General features: G+C 47.2%; 3 protein-coding genes across 3 annotated transcripts in view; all 3 read left to right on the top strand.

Annotated features, from left to right (window-relative positions):
• Window positions 1–2070: 2070 nt before the first annotated feature.
• On the top strand, window positions 2071–7100 carry LOC129384651 (uncharacterized). The gene is made up of 3 exons (XM_055070243.1): window positions 2071–3177; window positions 6319–6459; window positions 7066–7100. The coding sequence occupies exons 1-3, from the start codon at window positions 2964–2966 to the stop codon at window positions 7098–7100; spliced, it is 390 nt and encodes a 129-aa protein (XP_054926218.1). The 5' UTR covers window positions 2071–2963.
• Window positions 7101–9966: 2866 nt separating this feature from the next.
• Window positions 9967–16835, top strand: LOC129384670 (sperm-specific sodium:proton exchanger-like). The gene is made up of 5 exons (XM_055070275.2): window positions 9967–10786; window positions 14729–14872; window positions 15442–15613; window positions 16155–16236; window positions 16361–16835. Exons 1-5 carry the CDS (start codon window positions 10374–10376, stop codon window positions 16594–16596), a joined length of 1047 nt encoding a protein of 348 aa, XP_054926250.1. The 5' UTR covers window positions 9967–10373; the 3' UTR covers window positions 16597–16835.
• Window positions 16834–27460, top strand: part of LOC129384652 (sperm-specific sodium:proton exchanger-like) — a 29036-nt gene continuing 18409 nt past the window's right edge. Inside the window, exons 1-4 of the mRNA XM_055070244.1 lie at window positions 16834–18350; window positions 19318–19412; window positions 19579–19639; window positions 21120–21398. Of these exons, the coding sequence (XP_054926219.1) occupies window positions 19369–19412; window positions 19579–19639; window positions 21120–21398 (384 nt within the window). The 5' untranslated portion in view covers window positions 16834–18350; window positions 19318–19368. The remainder of the gene's footprint in view (window positions 18351–19317; window positions 19413–19578; window positions 19640–21119; window positions 21399–27460) is intronic.

Genomic DNA, 27460 nt, shown 5'->3' with positions numbered 1-27460 from the left:
TCTTGCGCAGGCTGCAGCTGGGCTACAGCCTTGCCGCGGGTGCACGTGCGTTAACGCTACGTCGGACTACAAGGTGGCCTTAAGAGGAAGCTTTAGCTCGGGCCCAACTCCGACGCGGCCTATTCAAGTACATGTAAAAACGCAAAAACGTTTTTCTGAGATAACCACTGGACCGATTTTAATGAAATTTGTTGCATTTGAGAGAGAAAGTTGCAAGCGGAATTTCGATTAAGGGCTTGAATTTTGTTAAAAGAATTTTCAAAAATTCAGACGTTTGAAAAAAATAGAAGCACGAAGTTTACAAGCTAATAGCTCTGCATCAAGAAGAGATATCGCGATTCTGTAAACGGCATCCATTAGACCATTCAAAGCGGACAAATTTGATTTGTCAGTTTACATCTTACGTGAATTTGTTACGTTGTTTACGAAGGTTCTGCAAAAGTTGTAAGTACACATTACTCCATTTTTTGAGGTTCATGTGTAACATATCAATTTTGTCCGCTTTAGATGTGCTATCATGTAAAATTCACAGAATTGCGATATTATTTTTTCTTGCTGAGTTACGGAGTTGTAAACTTCATAGTGTCGTTTTCTGAAAATTTGCGATTTTTGCCAAATTTTATTAAAAATTTGACAACCTAAATCGAAAATTCAAAACCAACAGTCACTAGATTTTAAGCTTTTCTTTTAAATGCAGCAAACCCCGTCAAATTTGCTGCAGTGGTTGCCGAGAAAAACGAATTCTCCTTTTACATGTATTTAGATAGGAGCACCCGAGCTAAAGCTTCCTCTTAAGAAGCAGGTTCAGCTCGGGTGCTCCTATATAATGCACGTAAAAGGAGAATTCGTTTTTCTCGACAACTACTGCACCAAGTTTGACGAGGTTTCTAGCATTTCAAAAAAAACTTACAATCTAGGGACTGTTGATTTCGAAGTTTTCATTTTGGTCGTAAATGTTTTATTAATATTGCCAAAATTGCAAATTTTCAGAAAACAATACCATCAAGTTTACAACTCTAACTCACCAACGAAAAATGATTCCACAATTCTGTGAATTGCATCTAATAGTACACCTGAAGCGGACAAAAATGATATGCTACACATGAATCTAAAAAAAAATTTCGTTATATTGAGATGCAGCTTTTGCAGAACTCTTGTGCACAACGTAACCAATTGAGATAAGATATAAATTGACATATAGAACTTGTCCGCTTTGAATGGTCTAATGGATGCCGTTTACAACACCACGATATCTGGTCTCGATGCAGAGCTATTGTCAACTTCGTGCTTCTATTTTTTTTTTCGAACTTCCCAATTTTTGAAAATTCTTTAAAAAAAATTCAGGCCCTAAATCGAAATTCTGCTTCAACAGTCACTAGAATTTAACTTTCTCTCTCAAATGCAAGAAATTTCATTGAAATCAACCCGAGGATTACCTCACAAAAACATTTCTGCGTTTTGCATGGATTTGAATAGGCCGCGTTGTAGTTGGGCCCGTGCTCAAGCTTCCTCTGAAGAGCTGCGCTCTCATATTTCGCGTAACTACTTCAATAGGAGTGGCGGGGAGGAACCGGACAGAGGAGGGGAGGCTGTCGCGGTGCTTGTTCGTCGCACGTCTCGCTGGCCGCCCCGCGGTGACTGGCCGATAGTGGATGGTGCGACGGACGAGATACACCCCGGGCGCCGCGTAGGGTTCCGCCTAATACTGACGGCGATGACCCCGACGAACCTTCACGGCGGTCACGAAGGAACTACGGGAACGCGCCGAGGGAAAGCTGATGATACAAACTTCTATTATAATAGAGGAAATATCCGAAGACGGGTGGGGCCCTTAGTCCAGGGCTTCAGTGCTGACCGCTGCTGCCTTGGCCCACGCAACCAGTCGACGTTGGTTGTGTCGGTGCGTCGCTTCACAGTTCTCTGGAGAAGGGGAGGAAACTGGGGGCGGGGGGGGGGGGGGGTGGTATGTGTGAGGTGCACAGACCCACGTGACATGGTATAGGAAGGGGTATTCAAAGCAATGTGGGCAGTTAGCCGGATTCATAGTGGGATAGAACTTGAGGAGGAAGGCGAGGTCTTTATAAGTGCGTGATTGTAGCTAGCGTGCGATTACGGTCTTTTCCCGCGTTAGGCTCTGGTTTGGATAGGGGAATCTATATCTCTGACCTCGTCGATGAGTGAGGATTTCTCAGTATTGATTATGTACGCGAAAAAATTTGGGAGGGCTGGTCTGATCTGTTTTTTTTTTTGAGGTACGGGGTGTGTGCAGGCTCGGGCTACGGCATGGGCTTGCAGGTCTACAGCTGCAGATTCATGGCCAACGACCGAGATGGGCTTCCTTTGTGGGAGCAGGGTCCGGAGACCTGTTAAAATGCGTAGAGCGCATGGTGAGATGTCGCCGGCGCGGAATCCTCGCAGGGCAGCCGACGGGAAGGGCGTATCCCCTCAGGCAACCAAGTTGAGGGTGTGAGCGGCAAGGAGGGAGGAAGATGTGCGACGTTCACGTGCAACGATTTCCTTCATGACTAACGTTTGGCATACAAGCCAGGACATGCTTTTAGAACACGGTGTTATGAGATAAAGCTTGTTCTGAAGCGGCCTCTGTGTGGGGGTCCCGGCAGAGCATCAGTGAAATACCTCGTTTTGAACTGGGACATAATGGTACGTACAGTCACCGTCGAACTTAACCGAACGCCCGTTAGACGTCTTTCGTTTTTTTTTCCTGTGTAGGGTGCTGGAGATTTCAGGTTGGAGTGCCTTGCACCAGTGCTAGCTTAATACGTCTTTCTTCCAAAACCCACAGCTCCTTACAGAACGTGCTTGTTAAAGCTAAACCGCCATACTAGATGTGTCTTCAAAGCTGGGGTTGGCTCTGACGGTGGCTTGTACCACGACATCGCACGGACGGCGTTTCTCGCGCAGGTTTCTTCAAGGCGTTCCAGAAGCAGCTGCGCGTGCCCTACATGAGCTGGGTGTTCCTGCTGACCACGGTCCTGCTGTGCCTGATGTCGACGACGGGCCCGCTTCGACGAAGCAGCGGCCTAGAGGCTGCGGTCGGCGTGCAGGCCATCCGAGCTTTCCTGCCGGCATTCGTGGTGCACACGACGCAGGGCATCAACAACTACATCTTCCGCCGGTGCCACGTCGAGATCATGGTCTTCTCCGTCGGAACATTCAGTACGTTTTACACTGGGATCAGGGCCGCGATTTCGCAGGCGGCTTAGCGAAGACTGTCTTCATATAGACAGAGCCACCTTCGTAACTGTATTAGGCATTCGCAGGCGACGGGATTACACTGTTTCACAGCAAAGCTGTACGCCTCTACCCCGAATGCATCTGTAGTGTCCGTGGGCAAAAATGTGGACCGATCCCGGAAGTGGTGCAATATCGGGCCGACCTACGGCGGAGGTGAAGCAGGCTGCAAGCACTTCGCTCCTCATAATGATAGAAATAAATAATAACAAATGAAATAAATCTATCAGGACTCATTGTTTCAATTAGATGGGCGTACTGGAATCGTTTGTAAACAGCACACGGACTTACGAGTAGAAGGCATTGTCATACACGCAAAGGACAAAATGTACGTACAACTATACACCGTTGCCTCGTAAGAGCACAATGCTAACGACTGTTGGGATGTCTGTGCCGTACAAACGAAAGACAGAATATGTATACACTGTGCATATGTATCCAGTTACACCAGAGTGATATCGAGAAGTTCATGACCACGCACTTTGCATAGGTTAGCCGTGATGACAGTATGCCCATCGTTGGAGACTTCAATCCGGGCATTTAGAAACCATTCAAGAAATTGTTTGCTCAGTTTGTGCTGGAAGAGTTCAGTTTGAAGTGCCACACTAATCCAAGTCACTCAACGGTCGGTTATAGATTTAAATTTGGCGAAGATTATGTCTAAGGTTGTAACCGGGAACCAATCAGCGGATATCACGGTAACCACAAAGCTAGCGTCACTACCACTACAAAATTATGAAAATAATGAGCTTCGCTGGTCGTCGGCCTTCACAGAGTGGGATGGCTCCTCAGTTTTTTTTTTTACAGCGAAGGCGTTAGGCTCTAATTGGTGGGAATTTCTTGTGTCCGCATCCGTTAGCAAAAATTTGGGCCCATCCCGGTGACAGTGCAGGACCAAGAACAGTCTCGCGCCCCCGTAATGAAGAGGCTTCAAGAACTCTGCAATGTGAAGCGAAAAGTGCATACATTCTTTGGAATCACGCATACAACATACAGAACAGCATACGTTTCATTAAAGGACAAGCTCAAAACAAGCACCCGAACCACACAATTGATGATAAGCTGCTCCTGATAACAATGCGAAGCACGCAGTGCCCCCAGCATACGTTTTCCGGTAAAGATTACTCTTGCTCAAGCTGCCTGGGCGACGGCAGCTTGCGACGTGGGGAGTGACGTTCCTAGCCTTCCGTATACAAGATAACCAGCCTAGCAACTGATTTCAATCTTGTTGCAGCACTGTTATGGGTGGCGGCGTGCTGTCAAAGTTACCGATACTCCTATTACTACCATTACTCTAAAGCAATAAAGCATTGCATACTCCCTTACGCAGGTGTGGCGGTGGTTTTCAAAAGCTTCGCTGGACATCCACTTTCCCAGGGCCGGGATGGCGGGTCAACATTTTAACCCTTTCAGATGCCACTTTATACCATTGATTAAAAAGTTGCTTCTTTCACCATATGTCTTGCATCTTCAGAATCGTAGAAAGTGTACAGCTGCAGAAAATATAAAGAATTTTCAATTCTTTAGCGAATTTTGTCGAGTTTACAAAATTTTGACTCCATGCGAAAACTCACTACAGGAACACAAAATATGAGAACATGTGCTAGTTCGTGTTTTGAAAAGCTTGAAAAGCACTTATCCAGCCACTTGAAAATTATGCCTGGTGCATGACATTGTAAAAAAAACAACGAAAGAAGTGAACCCGCTACATACAACATACTGACACAGAGTAAAAACACCCAGCCGTCTACCTTTCCACTCATTTTGCTAAAACATTCTGCACGTTATTCAAAATTGCAGCACATTTCCAATAATAAGTGTTTCAAGATGTATGGAACACATTTTAAATACCATTACTTTCATCAGTGCTTTTGCTATTGATGCACTCTCCTGCTGTGAACAATTGTGTAGACAGCATCTCAAAGGGTTAAACCAGTCCCATCATTTTGGCCAAGTAAATACGGTGTTGTACAAGGGCTAGAGGTTCGCGCAGTTATTTTAGGAATCATGGTGCGCAGATGGCAAAATCATGCCAAATAACACCGGGGAGTTATTTTAATAAACAAGGAGAGTACACTGTAAAATAATTTACACCATTAAAAGTGAATCAGGAGCTAATTATTTTGCTGTGTGGATGACATAATGTCAAGTAACACTGCACCTCACCGCTCTATCGGTTTTAACCTGGTCTGTTTTCGTGACGCGTAAGCTCTGAAGGGCACAGCACCTAAACACGTGTGACGTGGCATTTTCTTAACACAGGAATTCATGTTATTTTCTGGTCTGCACTTGTTAATATTTTAATAAGTGTGGCGTGAAAATCTTACGGTATATAGTGGCCTTCACTCTTACCGTCCCAATTAGAGATTGCGCACTCGTTTTGATAATTCAAATATATAAGAAAGCTTTTTCGCACAACTGTTGTCTTCTACCTGTGTCAAAAGACAAAATGCGGATATGTACAAGCGGTCAGGTAACATGCCCGTTAACTTGCGCATTTAGCGTCCTTGAGAATAGTAAGATACAATCATCATGCAGAAGATCGCACATTATACACTCGGGGCTTCGCAGTATTCCAGAGGGGCAGCGGCACATTGCAAGAGCAGTGTTAGTAATTATGAAAAACGCGATCATGAATAATTCATTAAACAAAGCAGACCATATATGTGCCTTGTACACATGCATCCAGTTTTGAATTGAGGGTGGTGACCGCTACGTAACGCTGGTATTCCGGACCGAAAAGGTTACTTAGGTAAGTTTTGACATTGCACAAATCAGTGAGACCGAAATACGAACACGGAAGGTCTTTCTGCGGTGACAAACAACAAAGGATCTGCACGGCGTCCAGACGGCATGCGAATTGTGGTGGCTATAGTGAGTGGGAACGAGGGTCGCGATTGCGATATTGCTTCCTGTGCAACGGCGCGCTCGTCTCGTGAATACACGTTAAATCGAGAACACAAAAAAAATGCATACTCATTTACTATACTTTGAAGACAACTCGCACAGATCGTGCATGTTCGGGTGAGAAGTGTTCATTCCCAACTTCAAATTCCGGTTGCGCAGCCATCACCATCGTGATGGCTTCGGTGTACGCGCTCCACAAGGTGTCTGACGGAACGTGGAGCATCAGGGACTGCGTCTTCTTCGGCCTCTTCATGTGCTCTGTCGAGCGGGTACCCTTGAGCAGCGTCATCTTCGAAGAAGGTGGGTGTCACGAAGTCGAAGAAAACTTGACTTTGCAAACGCGGCTTCGTCACGAGGTGCATGGGCGATGAGATGGTGCATAGGACTGATCAGCACTAAAAAAGATAAAAAAGAAGAAAAGAAACCGAGGAGTGCCAATTTCACAGTGTTGTACTTGACGCTACCACGAAACAGCTTCCGCGTAGGCACACTGATATATTTCAGTTTAATGAAAGGCCCGAACTTTGAATGTACCTTCTAAATTTAAGATTGTTTGGGTCACCATTAGTCTTGTGCCAACTGAGAGGCAAATGTAGCTTTAGAGTAACAGAAAACCTTCGCTGCCATTTGGATGGAGTGATAGCGGAGGGCGGCTGAAACGTCAGACGCGCAGATTATATCGAAACTGTCGTGGCGCCCATGGCATGCTCCGGCATGAGAAAAAGAAAGTTGAATGCATGAGGAATAGCTTAATTCTGGAAACAATAGCAATTTAAGATCAACGAGCAACTGTCAGGACCTTGATGATACACCTCGTAATCACACACACACATATATCTCTGATTCACATTCCTTTAGATATAGATCCAAATCGTGAAGCTGCCTTTCTCTGCATCTCCTACTCAGGTGCTGGTTATTTAAAAGCAAACGTAATCCATTGATGGGAAGCGATTTTCCCGCAACTTTGCAGCCTTCTTGGTTATAGTTTATACTAGTTCATAATATAGCAAGCATAACGAAAACTTGTTCATCGCAAGATTCGTTTTTTTAGGTCGCTACCCTGTAATCGCCACAATGATTCAGTCCGAGGCCCTGTTCAATACTGGCATGACGTGGTGCGTCTTCGGCTTTCTTGGAGGAAACGTAAATCGTAAGTTAGATTTCGTCTCGTCACTTTGTCGAAGATGTGACCAACACTGGGACAACGCTGTATTTACCGCATCCGGCAGCCAGTGTTTTTCATGAGTGGACCCATCTTCAAGCAGGCAACGACCATATTGCCCTTGCCACGGTACGTTGGCTGCGGACAGCAGTTTCGCATCGTGCAGAATGAAGCGCCTTTCCTTTCTTTAGATCACTATCAGCGGTTTCGCACTTGATTACCGCTGATCTGCTCGAATCCGTTACCGTGACCCAGATTTTTTCAGCGCGCAGAAATCGTGAACGCAAACGGAATGACGAGAACCAGTGCGACCCCCCTCCCCCCCACCCTGTCTCGCGTGAATTTTCGTTAAGTTTAACCTCAACGAGTTGAACGTGCGTAGACATTGTTTTTTAGACGCTACGAAAAAAACACCACAACGACGTTTGAAGGAACAAACGCCAGGGCAAAGTGAATTTCTGTGGGCGCAGTTATTTTACGGGCGCTAGCATTATCTTTTAATAGAGTGACGGAATGCGTTCACAGAAAGCGGCCAGTATACAGGCACTGTGTTATGGAACCACTAAAGGTATCCGTTGAACGAGACGCATCAGATGTGCCTGGAGGTATTGCGCTACGCAGTCTTCGAAAGAGTTAGCCTCTCATTGAAGATTTGCTATTATAATGAAGCAAACGAACGCGCCCGCCGGCTTGGCTCCTAAAGCCATCTTTTCGAGGACTGAATGGTACTTCTGAAGTGATGTTTGAATAGATGGGGCGCCCCTGCCAACTTTAGCCAAGCTGCTAAAGCAAAAATTTGTCAGCCCTTCCACTCTGTGAAGAAGGACGAGCAGCGAAGTATTATTATTATTATTATTATTATTATTATTATTATTATTATTATTATTATTATTATTATTATTATTATGTCGTCTAGGTGACTGTGACGTAACCACAACACACAACGCTCACTGGTGGTAACAGTGCGTATAAGACGCAGGTGGGCATTCAACCGAGCCTCGACGTGAGCGACGATACGCGTTGACCGGGGCGCCGTCCAAATGGGTGCGCGAAACAGAATGTTTGTTTGTAATTTGCGATTAAGCGTGCTTTCTAGTTACTTAGCTGAATGAAACTTGGAAGGACTAGAGCTCTATTCTAGCGGACAAACACGGGGCTCTCTCTCTGTTTCCGCCCGTGTGTTCAGAGCAAACGGGAATTCCACAATATTCACAACTTCACTGTGAACTGCGTAGTTGCGACAAGTACATGAAACTTGGCGTCATGTTAAAGTCGTCTTAGCGGCAAATTATCATATAACTTGTTTTGGGATAGTTTCGATAAAACAATAGTTGCAGCCGTTTTCTGCAAACATACGCCCTCCGTAGACGGCCATGTTGTGACAGCATGACGGGAGTTCTGAAACGTTTACGACTTCACTGTGAACTAATTATGACGACTAAATGAAACTCGGCCTAACGATAGAGTCGCATTATCTGCCCAATTTCAGTTATTTTTTTCCGATATACCTGCGTTAGATGGAGATCTGCAGAGCATTCGCGAGAAACTTCCTTTTTCGAGAAATTTTTTTTCGTGTCTACGCGACGCGTAGACGGACGGACATCGACCACCGCCCGCAGGATAGCTATGTACAGCTTCGCTGTAAAACATCCCACGATATACGATTATGAGACCTATGGCATTCGGTCATAGCTCCTCTTCCGAAAGAATTTTGTGTGCAAACGAACAGCAAATAATAATAATTCAGTGGGCAATTCACTACTGACTGATGAAAAAGAAAATCAAGGTGTCTTAGGACGACGAGCTGTGGCACAAGATATTCAGGTGAAGGCGATTCATGCTTATATAGCGTGTCTGAAAGCGGCAGAACTCGTTGAGCATTACTGTTCTTGTACGACGTCGTGGCGTATATATATATAGCAAAACCTGTGCAGATACTCGGACGAGATGCAGGAAAGGGGAATGGTATACAGGTGTTATAACCGAACATTTACTCGTTTTAAGAAGGTAGTTAACACTAGCATTAAGCAAGTCAGCTGTTTGGGCGCAGAAAATGCAAACGTGTGTGACCAACACAGCCTAGAACGAGAAGAAAGGGGGTTAACCGAGGGGCCCGATTTTTATTAATCGTATCCTGAGAAGCCAACAAACAAAGACGCCAAGGAAAACACAGGGGGAATTACTTGTGCTTAGTGATTGAATTAAAGAAATGATAAATTAATGGCAATGAAAGTGGATAAAAAAAACAACTTGCCGCAGCTGGGGAAGAGAGAGAGAGAGAAAAAAGAACACATGCGCGAACATATTTGAACACAAGAGAAACATGTTTAAACGCGTATGCATATTGTCGGTAATCTCCAAGCGCACATCGTTTACTTTGCTCTTCTATCATGTCCACTCTCTGTGCCCCGTTCAAACGTTTGTGCAGTTTTTTTTTTTATGCGAAGCATATTACGACATCTCAACCCAGCTCCTCAGGCGCGGCGGTGTCGCCTTCAATACCACGTGACACCGTGACGTCACGACAGAGGAGAAACGGGGCTCCAACTCGCGCCATCGCTCGCGGCGTCGCGGCGGTATATAAGCAGCTGCGCTTGTTTCTAGGTGGCTTTCGCTCAACTCTTGCAAGGTGGGCTGGGTGGGAATCGAACCAGGGTCTCCAGAGTGTGAGACGGAGACGCTACCACTGAGCCACGAGTATGATGCTTCAAAGCGGTACAAAAGCGCCTCTAGTGAATGCGGTGTTGCCTTAGAAACTAGCTGTTTCTAAGGCTCAGGCGTGCGTCGCTTGCTCAGGTGCACATTTCGTTGCCGCGCCGAACGCTGCGTTGCTCGACGCTTACCGCGTCCAATGCGGGGCGCGTAGTCGCTGCGCCGTAGCCCATTGTCTTACACCCCTTGGCGGGTCGACGGGAACGCTGTCGCGTTCCACTCTTGAAGGCGAAGCAGAGTAACGCATGAGTTGTTTCTTCGTCTAGCCGAACCAAATATAGCCAAGCAACAGCTGTTCACCAGGCTAAACAGTGGTTCAACAACTAAAATAAAGGCTAGTATGCTTCGCATCCTGGGCTTAACCTTAGCTAAGCCACAGCCTTTTTTCAACGTTGTCGACAAACCAACTCGCCCAGCTTCCCTTCTTGCGTTCCCAACGTGTTCAAGCCGCGGTTGCGCCCGTCCGCCTCCGGTTCTCGCAGAGTACTACGACGTGCTGCTCTTCCCGGTTCAGAACCAGCTGGTGGCAGTCGTCGTGGGATGCGCTCTTGGCGCGGCCACCATGAGCGTGCTGAAAATGATGACCTACGGCGACGACTCGGTCGTCGTGGTGGTGATGGGCGGCACCTACCTCACTTTCTTCCTGCTCGAGTCGGTCAACAGCTCGGGCGTCACCGGCGTCATCGCGTACACCATGGTGGTCTCGTCGGATCGACTCATCTCCTGTTCGGAGCTTGAAGGCACGCTCGGGTCGTGAGTGTCTGTTACGTGTTTGCTCGCGTATTAAAAAAAAAAAGTCACTGTCTTTTCCCAAAATGCAAAGCGTCGATTGCGATTGCAAATTATTAAACAGCTATAGGAAGTAAGGTTAGTAGTTCTATGTGGCGCGTAAACCGCTCTAAGCATTCGCTTACTAACTAAGCTAACCAACGCGCTGTCACGCGCGCACAGGCAAGCACGAACATATCTCAAACGATGACTGTGGATGTGGGAACGCTAGCGTGAAGGAATAGCGGTAGCAGCAGCGGGCGAATTGTGCCGCCTCTCGCTTCAGTGCGAACTAGACGCGCGTGAACACAGCGCACACGAAGCCATCCGCTATTTCGGGTCGCGTAGGCTTCGAACCCATCGCAGATTGTCTCCAGGATAGGGCGAGGGAGCTGGAGCACAGATGTAAGCCGCTGTTTGATTGAAAAAAAAAGACATTGAAAATTTCAGAAAAAAGTTTTTTTTTTCAACCAGGATAGATGTGGAAAAAAAAAGAGAAAGAGAAACAGAGCTTCCCCACAATTATTTTGCGACAATGTGACTCCTTTCGACATATCTAAAAGTTTGGTCAAAAGAAAGAGTTTGGGAGTCTGCGAAGCACCTTGTTGTAATCGCACCGCTGGCACGAGTTGTTGGAATCTCAGCGCTGACGCCTGTTGTTGCAAATGGGTCCCAAGCCCCAAGGGTAGCGTTGGCCTGGCGGCCTGGGGCACAACTGGAAGCATCCGAAGGTCCTGGCAAAGCATGAGTCGACTGGTAACAGAACAACTTCTTTATTCTAGCATCGCTAAAGAGCGGGCGGTCAGGTCGACCGAAGTGGAGAGACGGGAGAGCACGTAACTCAACGGAAGAAATCGGAGCCTCTCTCGGCGTCCGGGAGCAGCTGCTCTTATACTCTCGGAGTCGAGGGGAAGAAGGAACGCCTCGTCAGAGGCGCACGTGATGCGCGGCACGGACAGGCTGAGAGACACGTTGGGACGAGTGTAGTGACGCATCCGCCGGGCCGGCGCCGGTCAGACCTCCTCGCTTCACACTTGGGGAGCTCCTCTCCCCGGCTGCCGCGCTTTGACAAGCGTGGGCACCAACATGCACACACACACACGCACACTTGAAGACACGTGGCATTGAAACATGCCTGGACGCGCTTGGCGGGGAGGCGTATCGGCGGCGCTGAACGGGCCAAAATGTCCGCCGCTTTGAACGAAGCCCCGGCGTCCGTTGCATCCGCGCCGGCTATACCGCGCGTTGTAGGCGAAACGTAACAACCTGGATATATCCGCGTGGTGGCCGTTGAGCCCCCTCGCCTGTCGCGTACTGCAGATTCCCCCTTCTTCTGCATGTGAGAGATACTGGTCCGAGTTTGGAATTGCGCACACCAAGGTACGCAACAGGCTCGCAGGGGATCGCCTGCAAAAACTTGTGTACGCGCACTAAAACCTAAATATCCGGAAGGCTTCGTCCACTGCACAACGAAATGTTGACGCGTCAAGCGGAAAGGAATCGGACACAGATTGATACATATGTCCGTCTTGAAGCTTTGACGTGAAATAGTGCCTAGATGTTCTACCTGGAAGCACTGCTGGGACTTTTGTGATGCAAGAATGTAACAAATATATCATTTTCAGTGTTAGATAAATGTATCGGGTTTGTCATAGCCCCGTGCGCAATCGGCTTTTCCCCCCAATTTTTCGCAATTTCAGAAAAAGAAAACACGAAAGAAACGAGTCGTTTCCACGTCCCTCAAAATTTCATGAAACATTTTATTTCTAAGAAGGAGTAGACTAGGAGATGCGCACTAACCTGCCCTCTCTCTATCCCCCTTGCGTGCCTGAGAAGACCGCCCACCCTCCCGCCTACCTCCCTTCCGCGCGCGAGAAGTCGCCGTCACATTGAGCCGCCATCATTCTTGGTTCAGCCTCACAGCCTTTACCTCGCATCCTACAGCATACGGCGCGTGGCTGTGATATAACCACACTTGTACTTTATACGGAACCTCACGGCGACGCCGACGCCGATAGAAATTCGCCTCGGGTGTGCATATAAATTGCTATCTAAATAAAAGCGGGACTGCGTTGCCATACGCCATCCTTTTTGCCAATATTCCTATTCACTAGACTATCAGCGCATCAAGCTAACTTTCGGCGCAAGACACCACCCCATATTCGAAATTTCACGAGCATTGGTCAACTTATTAGCCGGTAAGACGTCATCCCTTACGTCGCGTTGAGGACGCCATGTTGCAGAGCGAACGCGGTGATCATTTCGATCTGCTTACTTCCCGTTAGTAGTACAGCAAAAACTATATGAATAGGACGACCAAGTGGGGCCGGCCCGTGACGTCACGGGAATACTGCTTGTAACTAAATTGACGTCATATTTACTGCGCTTCGGGAGTAGTGCGGCATTTTGGAATGGCCCGCAAGCACCTGTGATTATTTTGGAATGTGCGGTGATGCGTGCACAACTAGCGGGACAAACTTCATCTGCGAGCTTAAATTCTGCGACCGACGACTCTGATCGTTTCATTTCGAATGTTGCTCGTTCTTCTCGGCACAAGTTCACTGAATTAAGAGTTAGATTCGTATGCGGAAATTTTGGCACTGTTATGGCCTTACCGTCACTAAAAACAGAAACTATAATGCTGTTTTTTGTCGATGGAAGTTGTTCAAATCACAGTAGAGGCGTGCTGTCTAGAAGGGATACTTATAGCTATAATGTCACTGTTGCGCGCTACATTCTATAAACATTGCAACTTTCCCAAAGGTACATATTTTCATTCTTATATATAGGTAAACCGTAGCTACTACTTATTCTAACCGTAAATAACGATAATAGCTGCGCGGACCTGAATTCTCTGGTAAATGTTTGGCTACCTTGGTTTTTTAAGTATGTCCGGGCAGTGTACCAACTTCAGCCACATGCACGTATTGTTATGCATTCCGTAACAAGACGCGTGGCGCCACAGTGATTGCCGGTCCTAGGAAAAAAATTGACTGATTTAAGCCATTAGTCTGACCCATTTAGGCGTCGTATTAGACTTTCAGGGCCTATTATCCAATATTTATGGCACATTTCAATTATTTATGTCTAAATTACGGAATTTCCTCTAAAAGTGCGAAAAAGTGCGCTTTGATTAATGTTTCCGTGGTTTAGAGTGTAGGCAAACGACAGGACGATGCTTCACTGCAGCGACATTTCGGCACGGGAGTGGTGAGCTTGCTTGACTTGTTCAGCCCACGCATGCACTTACGTGTGGGCTGCGCTGTCAATGTAAAACAGATGAGTGCAGAGTACGCGCAAACTCTTTCCTCTTGTATATGTAGTACGTTCGCATCGACTTTACAACAGACAGTGTGCGGCTTGCAGCACTTACACATTTTTATGCGCCCCTATGATTTTAAAACTTTGATATAGCTTCAGTCAGCAGCTTCAGCTACAGCTACAGCGAAGCCATTGCCGTACATTTGTGCTTTCTCTTTAACATTTAGTAAAGCAATGAACGGGGCTAGCTAGCTGGTGGACATTCATGATTATATTGCGCTTAGTGATACCTGCTCCTCGCTTCCCCTTTCCTGATACCTGTGTATATGTGTATATGTGTTCAAAACAAATACACTGACGAACCTACGTCCGCGTCCTGTCCTTTACGTTCGTGAGTGTATTACTAAGCGCAATATAATCATAAATTATTTTTAACAGTAGACTGCACAGTCTTCAGGTGCTGGCTATTTGATAAATATTGTGCCAGTATCGCGTTCACTCTCGCTCCCCGACCATTTTATTTAGCGGTACATTTTTGTAGAGCTTAGTGTGGGTACTCCAGTTTGTAGCGATGTTTCGCTGCCAGATTTCGTCTCAACGCCCGCAGGACTGAAGCTTATATCAGAGCGATGACCCACGGGTGACCCCCGCTGCGCCATTGCGCAGGTGCTGGTCGGTGATGTTGGACTGGACCGGAACGCTGTCCACCTTCATCTGCGCCACGTTCACGGCCTACATGCTTGTCTACTACCTACGCACGTACAACTGGCAGGACATAATGCTTTGCTACATCGCCAAGATGAGCATGCGGTCAGTGCCCGCTTCAGCAACCCACATTTTTTCCACGTGCCTTATATTGCAGTCATGCGAATGTTGGCTGCGGCAGAAGGCAATGAACATGTTACCAAAAAAATGAAGAATGTACAATTGCTCTATGGGATGTTGGAGAAGTGCACTCTCATTTTCTGAAAGTTCTGAGCGTAGCAATTTAACTTTTCGCCATTACTGTAGTTGGTGACAACGTAAAAAAGCTCAGTGAGAACACCACTGCCAAATTCAAAGATAGTATGTAAAGATGCGCCGGTCAATCACACGAATCACCAATCACTTGCAGTGAAATCTTAGGCTGTTGCCGAATGTAGGTGGTATGGGTCGTAATCTCTCAGCTCACAAGAATTCGCAATAAGCGTTTTTCTTCTTTCTGCTTTGAGAGATGCGACAAGGTGAAGGGCTTCGAAGTCATAGAGGCGGGTTCATTGATCGTGCTATACATGCTGCCGCGCAGCTCAAGCCAAAGTCCTAGGGAACACGCATCAAAATAATCTGCCGTGCGATGTCGTCCTACAGTTTCGCGCACCTTTCGCGCATTTGTAACGCAGGTGCCTCGCGGTGTTGATGATATACCCGTTCATCGGCCACTTCGGCTACCGCATCACGGCCAAGCAGGCGATCGTGCTGGCCGGCATGGGCCTCAAGGGCACCTACATCGTCTCCCTCGCCACGCTCTACCACATCACGTACCAGGACATCCACGACGAAGACCTAACTAAGGTCAGGACTCCGTTGGTGGTCACATCTTAGACGCACGTCTGCGATATATAGTCGCAGGAAAAAATCTCTGGGTGTTCGGCCTATATATGAAATGCGAGATTTTCCCCCGATTGGTATAATTGTATTGCAAGAAGGCACTTCCATCGGGATTGCCTAAATCCTTTGGGTTCATGTTCATTTTGACGGCCCGAACGCTTCATTTACGACCTCCCCGGTTTTGCGAAGATCGAAACGATAGCGTATCCGCGCAACTTGGTTTAACGACGCGGCATCACAAAAGATGGAATTGACAACACGAACGCTGCGTTTATGCTACACTTCCCGCCGCCTGCGTAGCATGCTTCAGCGCCTGCTATAAACTATAATGAATCATTATGAACTTGCTCCCAGTTTTCTATAAGATATATCAAACTGTTCACCTTCGCGGCTTGCTTCGGCACTTATAGAGCTTCTGTTTTAAAAACCTCACTGTCTAGTGGTTAACATTTTCAAACCGTTCCCTGGTAGCGACGTCAAAAACGACCATCCTTTCCGTTTGCAGTCGTTCATGTACGTCACCTCGGACATGGTCCTCACGCAGTTCATAAACGCCTCCCTCGTTCCGTTCCTGCTCAAGATGCTCGGTAAGCTAACGCAGTGCACCCACCAAGACGCGGAGTCGACTTCGACCTTGTCTGCATAGTGCCATGATTCGCTGCGCTTCGAGCGACTGCGCATCACGAGCATGTGCTCCCGGTGCGTTCACAGGCATCCTCGACGTGTCCGAGGTGGAGTGGAACACGATGAAGGACGCCGTGGCGTACCTGCAGGAAGCGGTGGACGTGGCGGTGCATATGAGCCGCCACAACCCGTACTTCCTGGCCGCCGACAAGACCTGGGTCCTGCGCAACACTCGCTTCCGGAACCCGCTCGACGTCGTGCCGCGATACAAGGCAAGGCTCCCACCGGTCTGGCTTTGCCACCTCTTGACGCGTACTACTTAACTACATCCCGGCCGCGACGTATAGAGAGCGTTGTGGGAAGCGCGCTTCTGACCAGGTTCAAGCGCTGCGGTAATTGCTTTTGGGACCCTCGCCACCATGGACGTAAGGCCGAACCAAGATGTTATGGACTCGCGCCCTTTTCCTCGGGCCCGGACCGCAGGCCACAACTCGGTCCGCGTGCAGCGTCTGTCAAAGAGGATGAAGTTGGCTCCCGGCCGCGCAGCGCGTGCGAAAAAAAATGAGAGAGGGAGAGAGAGAGAGAGAGAAAAATTCAACACCCTACGCTGCCGGGGGTGCTGGGTCTTCCTCGCATTAGCTCCGACATTAGCTTTGCGCGGTGAGAGTTTTGACGTGGATTGTGCTTTTTCCATTGGAGGAAAAACCAAAGGAGGATAGTTTGAAACAAGGTAGAAAAATGTGAGCTAATTTGTTTTTGCAGGCGTCCACATTGCTCTCCAAGCACTCAGTGGCACACGGTAGTTCTCTGTGACCAATGAACTAGTGGAATAAAAATCACACAACTATGCAGTTGGCAAAGAAGCGAATCGGTGAAAAAAGAAGTGTGCGATGGGCCCCCGTGTTCCGTTTGTGAGTACAGCAGTCAAAGTGCTATGCTAAGCAGAGCATCGCGATAAGCCTCGTTTGTCGTTTAGTTAACGGAAATATATTATGCGTTCTGAAATCCCCCTGCATGAGTAGTGCATATCATCGTACATGCTCAGACATGAAGATGCTATTACTGACAATAAAAGAGTGATAATGTTGCTAAAAAATATAGCTTAAGCCGACAGCATTTCTTGTCTGCCAGAACAGACTTCATCCGTCGTGCTTCAAATGACCACGTGTATTCTTACATCGTCGTCTTCAGAGCCAATTTCTTATCGCAAATGCGTTGCGTAGCAACACTTCTATCTACCCTAAAATCTAGATGAACAATCACTTAGAAGAAAAAATAATCATTCAGAACATAAAAAAATATCACACCATTGAGGGCTACTTATGACGTTATAATTAGTAGCCCTCAACCTTGCGCGATTGCCTTTTTATACTCCTTATACTAAGAATTAAAAAAAAATGTTTAAGGCGTTCTCAAGACTGTCCAGTGTTCGAATAAAACAATGTAGTTTTCGTGACACGCAAGCTTATGTGTCGTAGTTTGTCTAACCACTGAAAACCGTAAAAGGTAATATGAATTATTTGTGATAGCAAAATTGGCAGCATCGCAACCCAACACTTAGCAAAACTCTTGAGTGGCAACTAGCACCAGATTTCTTCCGCGAATTCCTTTGAACACTAGACAATCCTTGCAAGGCCAAAAAAAAAAAAAAAGGGAGAGGGGGAGGCCTCCTAATCGCCATCCACTCGAACTGCGTCTGTAGATTAAATGTAGTGACGTCTTGCAGCCACGGTGCACAGAAAGTGCCGCTATTTTCCACGTCTAATAAATACCCTCGTCGAATGCAAAGTACGAGGAAATAAACAATGCGTGGCCTCGATAACCTTGCAGGAACATGCGTTATAAACAAAAAAAAAAAGAGAAAGAAAAGGCCGCGATGATTTGCGTGTCACTGTTTTACTATTAAACACGGATCAACAACGCTCAATCGTGCTATGTGTTTTATTCATACAACATCCTCCTTTTCCTCTTGTTCTTTTTTTTTCGGCAGAGGAAGGAGAAGGCCCACTGGCGCAGCTCCCGCAGGAGACACCACGCCGAGATTCTCGCGGTAGAGAACGTCCTCCGCATCGAATCGGTGAGTGTAGTGTTACACCAGTGCAGGCATCGTGCACGCGTCCGTTTAGTGCGCGCCAAGTGCAAAGTGCATTGCATCTAGTTCGTTGCTACCCCAGTTATAGACACGATTCTAGTACTAATGCCCCCTTCAGAAGGTTGTCTTAGAGATCACTAGAGCGCTTTCGCGAGCAGCGTGGTCTTCAGCTGGCCTGAAAGAGAGCGAACGCCGTTAGTTCGCCTGGTTCTTTTCGATTCCTAGGTCTATGAAGTCCTTAGGTAAAACAAGTATCTGCGGACCAGCATCGTGCGACCGTTTGTGTACTACTATTAGTAGTAGTACACAACTACTTGTTCTACAATGAAGTCCCAGAGGATGGAGTCCTCAGTCCAGGGCCCCATTGGCTGCTGGCCCGGTCAATCGGGTATCGCTGGTATTCTAAGGCCGTGCTGGAAAGAGTGGCTTCCCACTGGGATGGGGAGGCGTTGGGTACTCTAGGAAGGCTGGGTGGTTTGGAGTATTCCCACGTAGAATGGTAGAGGTTGGGTTGTCCTCCACAGAACGGACATTTCTGGGGGTACTGGAGAGGGTAGAAAGTGTGGCGGAAAGCAAGGCTGGGGGACGTATTAGTTTGGAGCTGGCGCCAAGCGGCTGCATCTGCGCGGTCTAGTTTCACGTGTGGCGCAGAGAATGTTCTACGGGATAATCTGTAGTGTGGTAGCATATGTGTGTATGTAAGTGGTATCTTTTCCACCTTGTCTGGGTTGAACTGTTTGTGTGCATTGAGAATAGACGTGCCCTAGACGTTTTCCAGATGTCCCTTTCCTTTTACATTTGAACTGCCCGAAGAATTTCGACATCCTAAGCTCTCTGGGCCTTGTAATTTTACGAGGGAGACGCAGTGCCATCAGGACAATGGAACACACATTATACTTGCGTATTCCTTGGGAAAAGGTACATGGCTACAACATTGCGCATCTTCCCACAGGTGAGCTACTGTCGGCAGCACAGGCAAGGAGTGGTCCAAAAGCAGACATTGATGGCCCTGCTTGCAGCGCTTCAGTATCCATACGACAAGAAAATGTGAGTCCTTAACCACGCCAGTCATCTTTTATTCGGCGTGGCTGTCAAGTGCGCACATGTTTTCTCCAACACAAGATAACATGTTTAATATTAGCGGGGTACACCTGGAAAGCAATTTAAGATCCGTTAGATTTGAGTAATAATGGTAAAACTTTGTCTTCGCCAGATACCTGGACATCGACATCATCAGCTCACTTGTCGATGTTCCACAATGGATTCTTTGGGTGGTAAGTGACTGCAATAAATCTACGTACATTTGAGTAAAAAAAATCAGTACGTCACAAAGCCTGTAGTGGGGATTGATTTATCGCCTATATATCTTAGTGCTCTTTTTCTCAATGCCTCAACATATATAACAGGAGAACGATAGGATGAAAAGCCATGTGCTGGGCTTTATCGCAGCGAACTTTCGGCGTAGCTGGTAAGTCCAGAATAGCCATAGGAAATGAGCTGATCACGTTCGTTCGTTCGCAGTCATGCAGCCGTTGTGGAGCATACATGCCGTAGTAGATGCACGTTGAGAATGGCTATTAGGAGACTGTATATATTCCCCCGTTCCCTGACTCGTAACGCTACTGACGTGGAATGATAAGAATCTTACTTGATCGTTCATTCTTTTTTAACATGCCATGGATATGTGCCGCCCTTAAGTTAACAAAAAAAAAACATTTAATGTTTCTCCGGTGCTGGGTGGGATCGAACATGCGTGATATAAATTCAGATAATCTTGTGTGAATATACATGGATGCGCGCCTCGCGCACACTTCGTGGCGGCAACGCTAGATGGCGCAAAGTGTCGAGAAAAATGCGAGAGAGGAAGCCGGCTGCATACGCACCTCACACAAGACGCGTCTCTGCGGTGACAGTGCGATGTGCCGCTAGATTGTTTCAAGGCTAATCGTACTAACGTCGATGTTCACCGTGAGATGAATTCTGTCTGAATTATTTTTTGTGCCTGAAATTTACCCACATATGACATGATGACTGTCTTTGTTAATGCTATGGAGACGTGGCTGGACTAACAGCTGGGACAGTGCGCAGGCGGCTGGAGCATTCAATTACATTTACGTTTATTTTACAACGTTCACATCGTTCTCTAAGGCACATCTCCACATTGTCATTTCGCGATTGATTTTAGGAATGGTCAAGTGCATAGCAGTACCCACCACTAACTATTGCCAATGCTTTCAGTTTCTTTTTATTTGCCGTGAAAGTACAAACAGCAGCATTGGGTAGGCATCTCAATGAATTAAAATAATGTTTTGTTCCCCGGTTGCGGCTCCTTCTGAGTGGCCAGTTTAAGGAGATCTAAAGCACACGCTGTCAGGAAGCGGATTGGTTGCCGTTTAGGGCCGCTATGCCTAACTTCTTTTTTCCGTACCAACATCCTAAAAACCGTCACGAGCGAAGTCGTCTTTTTGCGCCGTTCTTGCGGCCTCGTACTTTTTATCTTTCGTCCCGTGTTCACCTCGGAAAATTGCTTTTATACATCCCGGGCGAGAGGACCTACCCACTACACCGGAAAGAATGTTTGAAAATATGCTATTTGACGACGCTCGCGCATGTACTCGTATACATCTCGTACTCGTACCAGCGTTTTTATCCTAACAACATTGAAATACTGCGCGCGCGTAGACACGTTACAAGTGATAGCGTTCACAAACGGTCGCTGAATGCGGGTGGCGCGGCCCTGCGGCGTGCTCTCAGAAGGACCGGCTGGGCGAACCGCTGCACGAGGAGACCGAGCTGGACGACGAGTCGGTGTCGCTGTCCGAGAAGGTGGCCAAGCCGCTCAACGAGCGCCTCATGGACCTGTTCGAGCACGAGTGCTACGAGGTGATCATCACCAACACCACGCTGGCCTTCGTGCTGCTCCTGGTGGGTCTGCTGCGCGCCGCCATCTACAGCAACGAGCGGTACTTCACGATCGTCATGCTTGTGGAGTTTCTGTACCAGACGGCGTTCTTCGTCGAGGTCGCCACCATGGTCAGTACCCCTGCCGTTTCGCTCGCAAAACGTTATACCGTTAACAAGCTTCAAAAGCAAATATAGCTTGCGACCTTTCCTGCGGAAGGAAAGAGCAACTGTTCAATCAAATAAGTATGCTGTCGAAACAAGAACACGTGGATGTGGGCGTTTAGCCATCCAGTTTTTTTCAAGCACAGCACCTCGTAAGCACTGACGTATCTGTCACAAGCGGAACTTTTATGAGCAGGCGCGAAAATTAGCCAGCGAGTGTAAATACAAACATTGTCGCGGCAATAACCGCTATAGAGCAAGTATTGGATGTATGGTTAATACTACCGCCGCTCAGGTTAGGAATCAATTCGCACACAAATTATGTGTATAGTAAGATCAAGAGCTCAAAAAAGCTCCTCTGATTTTACTTGTAGCGCCCGCAACTGCTACGATCATAGGTGGCGCCCACGTCTAGAACAACGAAGGAAATAAATATGGCAGCGGGGCGTGCCGGTCTTTCTTTCGCCCTAGGCAGTCGTGACGCGGACGTGATACTGAGGAGCGCGAAAGAACGAACAACCGACACACAAGCTGAAGAATTGATCACTGCAGCCTACGCCCCGCTAACCTCTATTTATCGTTCGTTGTTCTAAGGTCACTAAATAAAAGTTTTCAAGGTAGCGTACCTCCACCTTTTCTGCTCGTTTCCTCCTCCCCGAACTAAAGCCATTCAATAAAAAAAAAAACGAAAGTAGCGCCATCCTTTGAATATTGCCGTCGTAATTCATGCTTGTTACTTTCTTGCCACTCCGACAGCAAGAAATAGGAAATCAACCATCGCTTAGCCTCGCATCATGCTGAGGGAAGAAAATTAGGTATGATTTGTTGTTATTGAGATCAGCTCTTTGTTTTGACGCCGTTAGGCCTACACAGATGATGCCGAGGTATAAACGAGGTTTGAATTTAACCTAGCAGATGACACCACAGCCTTGGCGCTGGGGATGCACTGACGATGCGGAACGCTTTTAAAGCCTAATGGTTCATTGCATTATTATTTTCTACTCCGCCCGTGTACGGCACGCGATGCTGGCAAGGAGCAAATGCCAACTAAACGCCGAGCAGACGACACGGCGTGGGTGAGCATATTAAGAAGGACGTTTATCACTTTTATTGGCTAAGCAAACATGATTGAACTGATGACAAAAAGTGTACTGTAAATAAACGAAGCGCGAGCATTCAAGTAAACGCGGCCTATGGTTACAGCGCCGAAACATTTATTGTTGTGATGCATCATCGACGCCGGCATCCGGCTTCGTGTTCGCACCGACAACCTAGCAGCTTCGGGGCTCCAACGCGGGCCGCGTTTCACTCTAAAAAAGAAATTTGAGCGCCCTTACACTACTGTGAAGAGGGATGCAAGCGAAGCTCGAAACCCACGACGAGCCCTTTCTCAAGCGAGTTCCAGGTGGCGTAGTACATCAAACGCCGCCAGTTCTTCGATCGAACTCGCAATGCGCGGCCGACCCATCGCAGCTCCGATAGTGTTCTGAGGCGAGAAACACTCGTTTCTCTCACGTTACCTAGACGCACGACCCCTATTGGCGAAAAGAATGACGTCAGTAGCGCGGCGGCGCAGCAGGATTCTCCGTACAACGGGTCCATTGCTTGTCTTTTTTTGCATAGCAATCCGTGGACGCGTGCAGTTCTGAGAGCAGCTTTTTTTTTTAGCGTTACATCGCCGGCGCAGGCTACCGTATACAAGTTTCGCAGGAAAAAAAAAAGTATTCACAGAAGTGTACTCTGTCTCATAAGCAGCGTTTAGCAGAGCCGAAAGGCTGCTCGGCATGGAGACGCAGTTGCTTGCACATCATCATCATCATCATCATCATTACAATCCTGCTTACGCCCACTGCAGGACAAAGGCCTATCCCATACATCTCCAACTACCCCAGTCATGCACTAATTGTGGCCATGTTGTCCTTGCAAACTTTTTAATCTCATCCGCCCACCTAACTTTCTGCCGCCCCCTGCTACGCTTCCCTTCCCTTGGAATCCAGTCCGTAACCATTAATGATCGCTTAATTTCCCTCCTCATTACATGTCCTGCCCATGCCCATTTTCTTTTCTTGATTTCAACTAAGATGTCATTAACTCGCGTTTGTTCCCTCACCGAATCTGCTCTTTTCTTATCCCTTAACGTTACACCCATCATTCTTCTTTCCATAGCTCGGTGCGTCGTCCTCAATTTAAGTAGAACCCTTTTCCTAAGCCTCCAGGTTTCTGCCCCGTACGTGAGTACTGGTAAGACACAGCTGTTATACACTTTTCTCTTGAGGGATAATGGCAACCTGCTGTTCATGATCTGAGAATGATTGCCAAACGCACCCCAGCCCATTCTTATTCTTCTGGTTATTTCAGTCTCATGATCCGGATCCACGGTCGCTACCTGCCCTAAGTAGATGTATTCTCTTACCACTTCCAGTGCCTCGCTGCCTATCGTAAACTGCTGTTCTCTTCCGAGACTGTTAAACATTACTTTAGTTTTCTGCAGATTAATTTTTAGACCCACCCTTCGGCTTTGCCTCTCCAGCTCAGTGAGCATGCATTGCAGTTGGTCCCCCAAGTTACTACTAATCAAGGCAATATCAGCGAACCGCAAGTTACTAAGGTATTCTCCATTAACTCTTATCCCCAATTCTTCCCAATCCAGGTCTCTGAATACCTCCTGTAAACACGCTGTGAATAGCATCGGAGAGATCGTATCTCCCTGCCTGACGCCTTTCTTTATTGGGATTTTGTTGCTTTCCTTATGGAGGACTACGGTGGCTGTGGAGGCGCTATAGATATCTTTCAGTATTTTTACGTACGGCTCGTCTACACCCTGATTCCGTAATGCCTCCATGGCTGCTGAGATTTCGACTGAATCAAACGCTTTCTCGTAATCAATGCTATATATAGCATTGTATAGCAATGCTATATATAGCTATATATAAGGTTTGGTTATATTCCGCACATTTCTCTATCACCTGATTGATAGTATGAATATGGTCTATTGTTTAGTAGCCTTTACGGAATCCTGCCTGGTCCTTTGGTTGACAGAAGTCTAAGGTGTTGCTGATTCTATTTGCGATTACCTTAGTAAATACTTTGTAGGCAACGGACAGTAAGCTGATCGGTCCATAATTTTTCAAGTCTCTGGCATCCCCTTTCCTATAGATTAGGATTATGTTAGCGTTATTCCAAGATTCCGGTACGCTCGAGGTCATGAGGCATTGCATATACAGGGTGGCCAGTTTTTCTAGAACAATCTGCCCACCATCCTTCAACAAATCTACTGTTACCTGATCCTCTCCAGCTGCCTTCCCTCTTTGCCCCTTTGCATAGCTCCCAAGGCTTTCTTTACTTCTTCCGGCGTTCCTTGTGGGATTTCAAATTCCTCTAGGCTATTCTCTCTTCCTTTACCTTCATGGGTACCACTGGTACTGTATATATCTCTATAGAACTCCTCAGCCACTTCAACTATCTCATCCATATTATTAATGATATTGCCGGCTTTGTCTCTTAACGCATACATCTGATTCTTGCCTATTCATAGTTTCTTCTTCACTGTTTTAGGCATCCTCCGTTCCTGAGAGCACGTTCAATTCTATCCATATTATACTTCCTTATGTCAGCTGTCTTGCGCTTGTTGATTAACTTGGAAAGTTCTACCAGTTCTATTGTAGCTGTGCTTGCACAAGGTGAATATAATTCGTATATCAGCTATCACGCCCCATTTGCGTATTGTCACGCAGCGACGGACGATGCAGACGCTACATGGCGTCGGCCGCAGGCGACAAAACGTGGACGAAAACACTTTGATGATGTGTTCGCCTTTCTCGTTGTCCGAGGCGCCAGTAGCTTCGACAGAGCTGGGAGGAGCTTCTCATGCGGATTATTACTAGCGCATGCGCACTAGTTTGCAATATGTTAAATGTCACCTCTAGCCATTTAGCACATGAAGTGCAGGCAGTGCACCAATCACAGACTCGAGTGACGTAGAAAATAGAGTAAGCGCGAGAGTGAGGAAGACGGCGCAAAGAACGACGTGTCGCTACCTTGTAAACTTCGTTCATCTAGGGACCTTACGTTGTTTTATATGTGGGCGCCACCTGGTGTCGTAGCAGACGCGGGCGCTACGTACTACGTATCACGAAACAACTAGCCCAGTAGCAAGCCTTGATGAGTTCTGTATTTCGTCTCAGGCGCTGGCGGGTGTTCATTTGCTCCTGCGAAACTGCTTTCCTTAAAGAGCGCGCTTTATGAGTCGATTCGATAATGAGGCATTTGTTTCATCCCTGTAATATTGAGTACTGTTGCTCGCACTACGCGAACTGTAATTGTAAGAAACACCGAGTCTTCACATTCATGTGCCATTCTCGAGTCTCGTCTCGTTGGCGCTGCATCAGTATTCCGAGACAGCATGGAAACAAGCCTGCATTGCAGCCTTCGTGGCACGCCAAGTGGTTTTTATATTATTAGCGCAGGTGGCTGGCAGACGAATAAAGTTTAGTAACACAATGTTTTATAAGTTCGACCCCTGGTAAGATTGGTTTGAACAAAAGATAAGTTGACTAAAAAAAACTACCATAAAAAAGGACGCATATTTGACAATGACTAGATAACACACCTGACTACACTTAGCATTCCCGTTTTTCGTTGATTTGTAACACGTGTATAAATTCAGCGTGGCTGAACACAAAGCCTGAAAAGACTGACGTTGCCTGTATCCTTCCTTGCCTATATTGTCAGAGTTGGTTTTTCTTAACGCTTCAAGGGCCCGGTGTTGCAGAATATCCGGTGTCGGCGTCGGCGGCGTTGTCACTATGAGAAAAATCACCCGGAACCACACAGGCCTCTTGCGTGGCGCATAGGCGTTACTGAAATAATTGAATATCTCTAAGTAAAATGCGTCAGCAAATTACTAAAGTACGACTTACACACGACATATAGAAATGATAGCGTCGTAGTGTAGTTTGAATATACGAGAAAACCTAATTCTGCTCCGCGGAAACTAAACACGAACCCCTTTTCTAGCTGCCGGTTGCGGTCTGTCTTTGTAGGAGCGGTGCGCCCCGGTCGGTTCCTTGCAACGCCTTCCAGATGGCACTCGCGTCCGCGCAACCGCGGCAGCGGTGGCGCCTGCCGGGTGGGGGGGGGGGGGGGGGAGGAGAACAATAAAAAACCCAGAAAAGTCGCCTTCGTGCATATCGTTCGCTGCCAACGTTTCCAGCAGAACATCACCGTTACATAAGCGTGAAAAGCAGTCGGAGATCCTTGAATGCTATCACGTTCCACTCTTAAAGGCGAAGCTTAAAGGGACCCTGAAACGACTTTGACGATTTTCTACAAACGTACGGAGTCGTTAGAGCAGGTGCTTCTGATCAAAAATTGACGCATCTAAGCGCTCCGCGTAAAGCGTGTAATTTATTGTAAGGTTTTAAAAATGTACATCGCTGTCGATCGCGGTGCACTGCTCAGCGGAATTTTAAGCCGCCCCTACCCATATGACGTAAATCACCCATTTGACGTCATGTGGGAGAGCCATCCGATTGGCTGCCCAGGGCGCGTCATCCATAATTTTTCCACCTTTATGGTGAACAAATGATGTTCGTAATAGTTGGAATGTTAGTTAATTTGTTTCCATAAAGAGAAAGTAACAGAAAGAGAATTCACAAGAAAATTTCTCACTACACTTAAGCACATCCGGCACACAGCGAGTGTCGTCTGCTTGTGTTACAACGTGTTCCACTTTGACGAGAGGTCCGCGGTCAGAGTCGGTCTCAGTCTTTTCGCGAGCACTATGATTCGACTTTGTTGCGTTGTGGACTGCAAACGTAGCGAGTGGCAATATGTCAAGGTGCGACATCGTGTCCCTCTGCAAGGCAGCAGACGAGCGGACTGGCTGCAGTGCGCCGGACTGCCGCTGTCCGATCGGCGCCAGGATTTGCGCGTTTCTGGCCATCACTTTACACCGGAAGATTACTAATGCAATAGCGTTTCGCGAGTCCGGTAGTAAGGCAAACGCAAGTGTAAGGGGACAGGGCCTA

Source organism: Dermacentor andersoni, chromosome 5 (assembly GCF_023375885.2).
Source record: "Dermacentor andersoni chromosome 5, qqDerAnde1_hic_scaffold, whole genome shotgun sequence".
Classification (NCBI taxonomy): domain Eukaryota; kingdom Metazoa; phylum Arthropoda; class Arachnida; order Ixodida; family Ixodidae; genus Dermacentor; species Dermacentor andersoni.
Note: the sequence above shows the minus strand (reverse complement) of the source record. Positions and strands in the feature narration are given on the sequence as shown.